The 12,179-nt window shown below is 38.1% G+C and overlaps 1 protein-coding gene across 6 annotated transcripts in view; it reads left to right on the forward strand.

Annotated features, from left to right (window-relative positions):
• The window catches only part of cadm2b (cell adhesion molecule 2b), a 181,854-nt gene that overhangs the window by 148,886 nt on the left and 20,789 nt on the right, over positions 1-12,179 (forward strand). For all 6 annotated transcript variants that reach the window (XM_017490324.3, XM_017490326.3, XM_017490325.3 and 3 more), the window contains exons 4-5: positions 5,539-5,691; positions 7,969-8,106. In XM_017490324.3, the coding sequence (XP_017345813.1) occupies positions 5,539-5,691; positions 7,969-8,106 (291 nt within the window). The remainder of the gene's footprint in view (positions 1-5,538; positions 5,692-7,968; positions 8,107-12,179) is intronic.

Here is a 12,179-nt window from a genome sequence, read left to right on the forward strand (position 1 = left end):
GCAGCTTTAAATAAATCTGGATTATATCTACATCCCTAATGAGCAAGCCAGATGTGACAGTGGCAATAAAAACTTGCTGAGATGACATGAGGGGGTAACTTTGAGAGGAGCCACACCAAAGGGACCCTATCGTTTTATCTGTAGAATAGCAGCTATGGAATTGGCTCAACTTGTACTTGCAAATAGGATGATTTATGTTAAACTTGTTGCTCCCACAACCTCATCATGAACCTTAATTTAAAAGGTCCAATGTCCAACCACCATAACATGGATTGTCTATAGCGACTATGTTCATAAGTTGGGAGTTGACATAACAAGCATGTTTTAAGAACAAACTTTAATATTCAGTGGGAAAGATATAACCCCTCTGAGGTTCATGGGTGATGAGAACGGGATTTTTTTTTCTTTCCCTAACTGCTGGCTCTGAATGTCCCAAGTGCATTCAGGCTCATGTGTCAGATTTATTATGTTAGTTATTGTTACGGTGCACAGTAAGTAAGGAATAAAACATGACATGCTTTTAGAGGAAAACAATCAACAAGGGGTGGTGTAATGTGGCCCAACATGAAGCGGAACACTCATTCCCTGTTCCCTGTCATTTTTCTTGAAGTTAATAAGGCAATAAAAATGTAGCTTGTTACAGAGAAAACACAAAGGACACTGCCCTGAAAACTTTTCTGACAGAAACTTTAGTTGTAGCTTTACCTCTGACTGTTACAGAGTGAAGACACAGATGACTCTTTGCATCAATGTTAAATAAACATCTCCTTACAGAAAGCTTATATCAATGATCATACATTTTTCTTTGTTAAGAAACAGCACATTTTTAATCAGTTTATTTTAATCTGTTTTAGCGCCACCATAGAATTCCCTGTGAATGAGTTGTTACTATAGAAACACATTATAGATATATATGCTATGATCCTGATTTATTCTGTTTTTGTGTATATCTCATACTAAATAGTTTTAGATCTTCAAACAATATACAACATAAAACAAAGGCAACCTGAGTAAACACACAATACAGTTTTTTGTTTGTTTGTTTGTTTGTTTTTGTTTTTTTTAATGTAGCAAAAAATCTTATCCAACACATATCACCAATGTGAAAAACTAATTTCCCCCTTAAAATCTGGTTGTGCCACCTTTAGCAGCAATAACTGCAACCAAATGCTTTCAATAACTGGAGATCAGTCTTTCACTTACTTCTAAGACTAGGACTTACTTCTGTGCTTTGGATCATTGTCTTGCTGCAGAATCCAGTTGCGCTTGAGTTTCAACTTAAAGACTGAAGACCAGACATCTTCCTTTAGGATTTTCTGGTAGAGAGCAGAGAGCAATTCATGATTTCCTCAATTATTGCAAGTTGCTCAGGCCCTGAAGCAGCAAAGCATCCCCACACCATCACACTTCCACCACCATGCTTGACTGTGGATATGATGTTCTTTTTGTGGAATTCTGTATTTGGTTTACGCCAGATGTAACAGGACATGTGTCTTCCAAACAGTTCCACTTTCTACTCATCAATCCACAGAACATTCTCCCAAAAGGTTTGAGGATCATCAAGGTGTGTTTTGGCAAAATTCAGACGAGCCTTAATGTTCTTCTGGGTTAGCAGTGGTCTTCACCTCGCCTTTCTTCCATGGATGCCATTTTTTTCCAGTGTCTTTTCAGTGTTTTTTCCAGTGACCTTTACTGAGGCAAGAGAGGCCTCTAATTCCTCTGATGTTGTCCTTGGCTCTTTTGTGACTTTTGGGAAGATTCACTACTGTGCAGAGGGGTTTTTTCCCCCATTTGGAGATAATGGCTCTCACTGTGGTCTTTTAGAGTCCCAGGGCCTTTGAAATAGCTTTGTTAACCTTCCCAGACTGATGTATTTCAATCACAATCTTCCTCATCATTTCTGGAATTTCTTTAAATTTTGCAATAGTTTGTTACTGTAAGACTTTTTAACCAACTTCATGCTGTTGAAAAAGTTTGATTTAAGTGTTTATTTCATTGAACAGGTTTTACAGTATTCAGACCTGGTTGTGTCTAATCCATCTGAACTCCATTATTAATGGGGAATTAGTAACTACAGGGGCAAATACATTTTCAGGTCCAGTTGGCCCACCAGGGTGTTCCTGGTATGCAGTGGGTAGTACATACCAAAAGAGGTTCAAGGAAGGACAGCCAGTGAACTGGCGACAGCGTCATCGGTGCCCAAGACTCAGTGTTACGCATGGGGAGCGAAGGTTAGCCAGTATGGTCCGATCCCACAGAAGTGCTACTGTAGCACAAATTGCTGAAAATGTTAATGCTGGTGATGATAGAAAGGTATCAGAACACACAATGCATCACAGCTTTCTGCATCTGGGGCTGTGTAGCAGCAGACCGATCAGAGTGCCCATGCTGACCCCTGTTCACTGCCAAAAGCACTTACAATGGGCATGTGAGCATCAGAACAGCAAAATTGACCATATATGTATATATATATGTGTATATATATATATATATATATATATATATATATATATATATATATATATATATATATATATATATATAGACATATATATAAATTCATTCATCTTCAGTAACTGCTTTATCCTTGGGGCCTGGATCCTGGATCTAGAGCAATGAAGGATGGGGTGCCAATTTATTGCAGGGCACCTTACACGCACACATTGTGGGAGAACCTGGAGAAAAACCACACAAACACAAAGCGAACAGGAGAAACACACAGACATTAATCAAAGTTCAGGTTTGACCTGGAGTTGTGAGGCGGCAATGCTACTCACTGCGCCCACATGCTGCCTGTACAAATGTGTATTTTAGTACATACTTGACAGGGACTTTTCTGTGTGCCAATAAATATATATGCTGTGTGTGTGTGTGTGTGTGTGTGTGTGTGTGTGTGTGTGTGTGTGTGTGTGTGTGTGTGTGTGTGTGCGAGTCCATGTGTGTGCGTCCATGAGTGTGCATGTTGTATTTATTTATTTTTTCATTTAAAGAACTAGTTTCTGGTCTACATACCATGGTTTTGGATCTTTAACCTATGATCACTGGCCACCTGCAGCAAAGTGCTGACTGGCTGAAAGTGTTTTAGGCTAGCGGCATCCTGTCTGCAGCAAGAACAACGAGCTTGGATTCCAGTAATCATCACTTCCTGCACACGCACTGACCGTCTGCAGCCAGCAGTTAAAGCAGTCTAATTGCACAGAGGGAAGCTCTTGGCTGCTCTAAACACATTAGTACCAAGACCAATATGCCAGCTGCACTGGAACAGACACCACCACACTGCTGGACTCCCTCCTTTGGCTCTGTTTGGTGTGATTTTGGCAGCACAAGTGTGAATCAAGTCCAAAATCCAAAGTGAGACGCTTTGACACTTCTCAGCTGAGATGTTCATCATTTGCACAAGATGATAATATACAGTATATGACATTTTACATTATATTTGTCCTTTTTTTTAAAAAAAACACTCACAAACATGTAATAGATATACTGCTCTCAAACCTTCTTCATCACAGGTTGCATTTCAGCCAGCGCTGGACTTAAGGTTTATAAGTAAAATCAATAAGTCTCAGCTCTGAGAAGGGAAAACGTTTAAGAGGCCATTTATGGAAGAACATACTGTATATATGTGCATGGCTGCTTCAGCATCAGGTAGTTTTTTGTGTTACCCAGGCACTAAGGGAGCACTGAGATATCAGTGGCTCAGATTTGAGACTACTGAGACCTTCATCAGCAGAGATACAGAGGTAGAGTACACAAGGTCAGCTCTCAGGATTTATGATGTTCTCTCAATGCAGTAAATGGCACAGAGAAAATCAGGAGGATGCCGGATACCAACCATTTCATCACTTTGACTTCTTTAAGCTCTGTAAAGAAAAAAAAGACCTTTGTCGGCTGCTGGCATTTTACTGAGATTGTGACAGATCGCAGCTGGGCATTTCAATCCTTATGGTGGGAGGAATGTTTTTTCAGCTCTGGTTGGCCTGGGTTGTATTGATAACAGTTGTCTTTAGGGCTATTCAAACTCTTTGTATATACCTCATCAATGGATTTACAATAATGATCTGAGCTTAACCCCATTGTGTCAAAACAAGACACAGCATAAGATTTGGCATTCATTGGTACATCTTTAAGCTGTTCATGGAATTCTGACAAAATCCAGCATTTACTACCACTCTTTTTATCAAGACCATTTCTGTTACTCCAGGCACTTTTCCATCATATATCTCAAGTCCTGTACCTTCTGCTAAACCACTTGCCCAGCATGCTATCTGTGTTATTTGAATAAAAAAATGCTACATCTTTTTCTGCTATCCTCCACATTTAGCTGTTATCTTTTGCCAGCAGCACAAACAGCGACTTGAGCCTCAGCTAGGCTTATCATCAACTTTCTGTTCTCTGTGTATGTATGTGTTTGTGTGATTTCTGGAAAAAACAAGGGATGCTACTCTCTCATCTGTCTCCTTGTCTCTCTGTGTCTGAGGGAGATAGAAGGATGTGGGCCAGTGGAAGTGTGTCATCTGCTCCAAGGCTTTGATGGGCTCTGTTTCTGTCTCTCTGGGCTTCAATGCAGCTCTGTCTTGTGCTGAGCTCACTCACACCTGATCACCTTGCTCCTCGCCTTTATCTGCCTAGGCTGCCTTTGCTTCCAAAACCCCCTCCAGCACTTGCCAACTCATATAAACCCCCTATTCTTAGGCAGTATACAAGCAGACTCATCTCTCAGATTCATCCCTCAGAAACCTGCCATCTTAAATGCAACTCTGTTGTGTTTGAGATACAGCATTAATGCTCGTTTAAGGGTTTGCACAGATTACTTTTTCTCTTTTTTTATTTATTTCATATGCAGGCAGGGAAATGAACATCTCTGAACAGATATCCTCAGCACTAGAATGTCTGAACGGCACCAAAGAGCGAATCTCAATTAAACAAAGCTGCGTCTGGAAATTCAATACATTTCATAGGATGACTCTCAATGAGTTGTTGGACACAACAGGGAGCTGAAATGAGGTTATGTGAAATTATAGGTTATCGAAATAAGAGCTCTTAATTCTGAACTGCAGACTATCCAAGCACATGATAATGCTTTTGAGCAAGAGTGAGGATCTAGCTGTTCTTTTTTTTTTGTATCAGTAGGGCTCCTCAGCCTCAGAGGACCCTAGAGAATATGTGCTGTTATATTCACAATGGCTAAATTGGAAAAATTGGAGAGTGGAGGAGTTCAAACTGAGCTACCCTGATGATAAGCTGCCTTGAAGCAAATTAACTCCTACATAGTGTTTTTCAGCAGATTATGCAACGATTTGAAATACTGTATCCAATTAACAAAAGATAACAATACATGTATATCAGTGTTCAGTATGTAATTAGCACTTTGTGTCTGTAAAGTTCAGAATTAGTCATACTAATTCTTGTACAGCTCTAGATCTAGCCAATGTTTTATAACCTATCACGACTGTTCAAGACATTACCCTGTTCTGGGGACACTGCATTGACTGATTGGTCAATGTAATTAGTTAACATTTGTCTGTCTGTCTATTGTAGCACTGAGGGACAACCGGATTGAGCTGGTTCGAGCCTCGTGGAAGGAGCTGACCATCAGCATCAGTGAAGTGACTCTTTCAGATGAGGGACAATACACGTGTTCACTCTTCACCATGCCCATCAAGACCTCCAAGGCCTTCCTCACTGTTCTGGGTAAATGTTGTCATAGATCACATACTGGTCTAAAGTAATCTGGCTACCTAATATATTGCCTGATTTGTTTTCACCATAAATCGAGTGGGCTTAGGCTTATGACTTCCTAACTTTAAGATCTACAATAAATTCCCAATACAATACTTATTCTTAAAGGATATTGCCAAAACACATTGTAACATACAGTGGTGCTTGAAAGTTTGGGAAACCATTACAATTTTCTATATTCTTCATAAATATGACTTAAAACATCATCAGATTTTCAAAGACCTAAAAGTAGACAAAAAGAACCCAATTAAACAAATGAGAGAAAAATATTGTACTTTTATTGTACATTTATTTATTGAGGAAAATGATCTAATATTACATATCTGTGAGTGCCAAAAGTATATGAACCTTTGCTTTCAGTATCTGGTGTGACCTCCTCATGCAGCAATAACTGCAACTAAATGTTTCCAGTGACTGTTGATCAGTCCTGCAAAACAGCTTGGAGGAAGTTCAGCCTGTTCCTCAGTATGGAACAGCTGCAACTCTGGGATATTGGTGGTTTTCCTCACATTAACTGCTTGCTTCACGTCCTTCCACAACATTTCTATTGAATTAAGGTCAGGACTTTGACTTGGCCATTCCAAAACATTAACTTTAACCATTGTTTAGTAGAATGACTTGTGTGCTTAGGGTCATTGTCTTGCTGCATGACCCAATTTCTCTTGAGATTCAGTTCATGGACAGAAGTTCTGAATATTTTCCTTTAGAATTCACTGGTATAATTCAGAATTCATTGTTCCATCAATGATGGCAAGCCATCCTGGCCCAGATGCAGTAAAACAGGCCCAAACCATGATACGACCAACACAAATGTTACACTGATGTGATAAGGTTCTTTTTCTGAAATGCAGTGTTTTCCTTTCTCCAAACATAACGCTTCTTCTTTAAACAAAAAATTATATTTTAATCTAATCCAACCATAAAACATTTTTCCAGTAGTCTTCTGGCTTGTCCACGTGATTTTTAGCAAACTGCAAATGGGAAGTAATGTTCTTTTTGGACAGCAGTGGCTTTCTCCTTGCAACCCAGCCATGCACACAATTGTTGTTCAGTGTTCTCCGGATGCTGGACTCTGATGGTGGATTAACATTAACCAATGTGGGAGAGGCCTTTAGTTGCTTAGATGTTACCTTTGTTCCATTGGGACCTCGCAGACTATTACACGTCTTGCTCTTGAGTGATATTTGCTAGTTGATCACCCCTGGGGAGGGTAACAATGGTCTTAAATTTCCTTCATTTGTACACAGTCTGTCTGACTGTGGATTGGTGAAGTCCAAACTCTTTAGAGACGGTTTTGTAAACCTTTTCCTGCCTGATGAGCATCAACTCTTTTTCTGAGGTCCTCAAAAATGTACTTTTTTCATGCCATGGTGCACTTCCACAAACATGTGTTGTGAAGACCAGACTCTGATAGAAGCCTGTTCTTTAAATAAAACATGGTGCTCACTCACACCTGATTGTCATCCCATTGATTGAAAAACCCCTGACTCTAATTTCACCTTCAAATTAAACTGATAATCCTAGAGGTTCACATAATTTTACCACTCACAGATATGTCATATTGCATTAAATAAATGACAATATTTTTGTCTCATTTGTTTAATTGGGTTCTCTTTATCTACTTTTATGACTTGTGTGAAAATCGGATGATGTTTTAGATAATATTTATGCATAAATATAGAATTCTCAAAGGATCACAAACTTTCAAATACCCCTGTACATGACTCAGGAGATGGTTAAGGATCAATGTGCAGGAGTTTTCCCTTGGTGTCTTCAAGATCAATGTCATAAATGAAATAAATGTCATCATACCATCAAAGGTACATCTTTTATACGTTTAGTATGCATTGCTTACCTGGGAAGGTGCATATGATGTACCATTAACTAGCTTTTAAAGTACACTTATATAAATAATGGTCAAGCATAGAAAAGATGACTATCTGAATAAAGGGTAAAATCCAAAATGCAGTCAAGAGTCAGTGCAAGGGTTAAAACACAGGAATAGCAGTAGCAGTATACATGGCTCAGAACTTACACAGACACTAAGGTTGGCAAGACTTCATAAGGACACAGTGCATGTGTGTGCCTTATACAGTATACTCTAATAAACAGAAAGTAACTTTGAAGTGGTAATTTAGAACTCAGGGGACGATGGCTTCTGCTGACGGGTAGGCATAATGTCCCAAGCTGATGGGATACACACTTTATAATATAATTTTATTTTTCCAGGAGTGCCAGAGAAACCAGAAATCACTGGCTTCACAAGACCTGCTGTGGAAGGAGAGGATGTCACGCTCACATGCATAACATCTGGAAGCAAACCAGCTGCCGACATCCGATGGTTCAGAAATGATAAAGAGGTGCAAGGTATGTAAATGGCCATTGAATGGAATTCATCCCTATTCGACACATAGCATAGTTTCACATTTTCACACAAGTCTTGGTCTTGAGTGAGCACTGAACAAAAAGCTTGACATTTATTCACTTGGATGACTCCAATATCCACAAAAAATAGCAATTTCTTTGACAGGCCAGTTGGAAAAACTTAGAGTTTGGGGTTTAGTAGCTGGCTTAAATACACAATGCCAGTAGCAGCACACAATCAACTGGTAATTTCAGCTGTCACTGAAATGGTGATCGACTCCTTATTCTCAAACATCAAGTTAATTGTAGGTGTTCTCTACCTCATGTGTATACCAATCTACTCCAGTGCATTGTAAGATCTAATGAGTGTACTGGATATTGTCCAGTATGCTTTCAGAAATGGCTACAAAATAGCAAGACTGCTAAGATTTTTATTTAAGTTTCAGATTTCTGTATTCACAGTCATATTCTCAGACTGCTAGGGTAACACCACCAAAGGTCGACACTTGCAAAAAGCATGAAAGCTTATTTACAAATGGAAGGATTACAGAGGACAGCACCTTTCACATCAGCAAAATAATTGTTTAGCACATTTGCCTTAATGAATATACAATTTGGGGCTTTTCTGCATTAAGGTACAAAATGTAGGGTGGTCTTTATACAACACAATTAATTTAGCACTCACAATGCAATTTACTAAGCCTGGAAGTCACTTTGGGAACCGAAATTGCAAATTATTACAACCAAAGGGCAGGTATATAATTTGCAGAAACTGGTTAAAGACAAAATTATGCCATTTACTATGTCTAACCACTGAGTAAATTTAGTGAAATTATGCCTGAATGTCTTAAAAATGTCCAAATATTTTTCAGAACGATGACTTATTACAGCTATAGCAAAGCTGGTGTTATATTACATATGCAGTACTATGCTTCACTTTTACTACTCTGATGTCAATAGCATTTAAACAGTGCCTGTGAAAAGGAATTCATTTACATTATTAACAAAATGCACAATCATGCCTACAATATTCTGATCATGTTTTGAACAGTTTTCAACAGATCTCACCGGCTTTCATCACATTATATTTGAGTTTTGGTTTATTTTCCACTAGAATCTCTGAGATCTGGACTTGCTGCAGTTAACAAATACAAATAGCATTAAAAAAAATCTTAATTTATATGTTGGTTCCTCCTCCTACTTTAGATGTAACTTCCTTCATACAATTATTCTTTGTAAATCACCTCCAGCACACCCACTAACTGCGTGCACAAATGCAAATTAGTACTTGTTATTTGGGGTCTTATTAAATCAGGGCCATATCCAAGGAGCTTGTTTTATCTTTTCGGTTCTAATGAGGACAATGATATTGACTGTTAGAAACTCGGAAATGCGTAACATTGCATAATTGAGTCCAGCACTGCACCGGTGTTTTACTTAGATTAACTCTGAAATTTTAAAACCACCTACCATATGTTAAAGGTAAAGTTTTGAGCCATTTATGTGCGTTTATGAGTCAAATTACAACAGAGTTTTAGTGCATTACACTAAAGTTGAAGGCACTGGATAGGAATTATTTTCACTTGAATGGGCGCATCCACCCTGCGGAGATGGGGAAATATGGTCTAGGCATTTCACTAAGGGTTTAAGCAGGCGAATGGTTGATGGAGCATGAGTAACTGATGGCCTGAGACTGAGATAAGCGCTCCTGACTCAGAAATGGTGTTCACGTAGCATGCAGTAAAATGCCAGCACTATGCTGCGCCACAGCATCACATCCCGCCTCTATGTCACTCACTAGTTTTCAAAAGAATCTGTGATCAAATCCGGTGTAGAGAAGAGGATATGCTCTGTACTTTGGTCAAACTTGCACTGCAGTATGTGTAAGCAATTTTAGAAACTCTTAGGATATCTAAAGATGGGTCCCAGTGGGAGAAGTATACAATTAAATAAGCATTTCCTGTATACTAATTTTAGTTGTGCCAGTTTTGCCTTGCTCATTATACAAGACACTCCTGCAAGGTATTATGCCTGTATGTAATTAAAACAGCTCAGTAGAATAAGTCACTCTCTCGCACTATCTCTCTCTCTCTCTCTCTCTCTCTCTCTCTCTCTAGCAAATGACCACACATTTTTTTTATCTGTCATCTGGTGTAACTGATAACAGTGGGTGGTGATATTGTAATGAAAGACATTTTGGAGGACCTAAAAGAAAATGATCCTCAAATAGAAAGTGTGAAGTCTGTTCTGGAGGTGGGGTGCAAAATTGCAGCTTGTGTTTCAGACAGTTCCACAGTTGTTCAGTGTACATAGAATAAACAACATAGCTTAAAATTGATAAATATTCACATACACAAACTTGAACAATACACATTTGTTAAATATGTATGTGTAAATATCAGTTATGAGAAATATTTGTTGATTAAGAGATTTTAACAGTTTGCTACAGTAATGTTGGTGCTGTGAATTAACACAACCTTCTGCCCCTCATCATCAGCCTCATGACTTTCTCTTCTTCATTTTAGCAGAATATACTCGTTAGATTTTTTGAATATACCGATATACACTGTACCAATACGTTCTCTTATACACGAGCTGATTTATTGTGTCTTTAAACAAGATCAGAGATTTAATTCAAGGATTGTCTGTTAATAGTTTTCATTCTGAATTGAGTTTGAGCTATGTCAAGTTTTATGTGTTCAAAGGAATCTCTGTCTGTGATCAGATCTAGTGTAGATGACCAAATCTGCTCTGTAGCACCAACATCAAAGCCTGAGCAGCATATATGATGAAGAATAAATTTGAGTGTTTCTACTTTTAGATACAAAATGTAGGGTGGTGTTCATGCACAAGCATTAATTTTTCACCAACAATGCAAGTTACTGTGACTGAAAGTGACTTCAGGAATTAAACTTTTAAATTAGTACAAACAAAGGGCAGGTATTAATTAGGAGAGGCCTGTTTCCATCAGTTATGCCATTTACAATGTCTGATTACTGAGTACATTTAGTGAAAATATGTTGCCTTCTCTTAAAATAGTCAGAATGTTTCTGAAATGATTTATTGTTGACTCGTTATTGCTGATTAAAGTTGGGTTTATATTCGAAATTATGCATGTTTGCTCCTCTGATACTGACAGCATTTAATCAGAGTGTGTGAAAAGCATTTAATTCACACTTACATTATTAACCTCGAGATTCAGTTTGAGTCTTTTTGAGATATGGACTTACAGCTACCAAGTATAAATAGCACACATTTATATAAATCTTTAATTCTGAATTGAGTTTTAGTTATGTGAATATATGATGCAGAAAAATAGGGAAAATACACATTATGAATACTTGGCCACATTCTTCCATGCTTTAGTTCAAAGAGAAATTGTGCATATGTTTTTTTACACACTCGAAAAAAGCCTTAAAGACTCAATTACCTTAATGGGTAATCTCACCTGGATACTGTGGACTTAAAAAGTGAAAATAAAAAAGACTGTCTTATGCTCATCCCAGAACTCCTACTAGCAATATGATCATAACAAACATTCTGTATCCTTTCAACACATTTAGCACTGGTTGCCTTTTCTCTACAGTCTACTGTAATGATTAACCAACTATCTGGCATCACCCAACAGTTCCCTTTTGGGTCTGGTTTCTTTCAAGGTTTCTTCCTCATGTCATCTCAGTGAGTTTTTTCTTGCCACGATCACCTCTGATTTGTTCATTAGGGATCTAAATCTACATCTTGATTTCTGTTTACTTTTAAACTACCAATACATATAATCACTGAACTGAACTGCAAATGAACATACAGTAAAATGAATTGAATGAGTATAAAAGTGTATAAATGATATTGCAGGTATTTAGCCATATTCTTGTTGAGCTCACTGTTCACTCATTATGTCTGGGTCGGGTAGTGCACCATGCATCGTGAATTCTATAACTCTGTGGTTACGTAGATTAAAATGATTAATTTCCAAAATGTCAAGCTGTCTCTTTAAGAAATATTGACAAATTTCTTTTGACAAATTGCTGGCGATTTAACTGAAGAAACCAATTTCAAACCCTATAGATAGACGGTGA

The sequence above is a fragment of the Ictalurus punctatus genome, chromosome 17 (assembly GCF_001660625.3).
Source record: "Ictalurus punctatus breed USDA103 chromosome 17, Coco_2.0, whole genome shotgun sequence".
Lineage (NCBI taxonomy): Eukaryota > Metazoa > Chordata > Actinopteri > Siluriformes > Ictaluridae > Ictalurus > Ictalurus punctatus.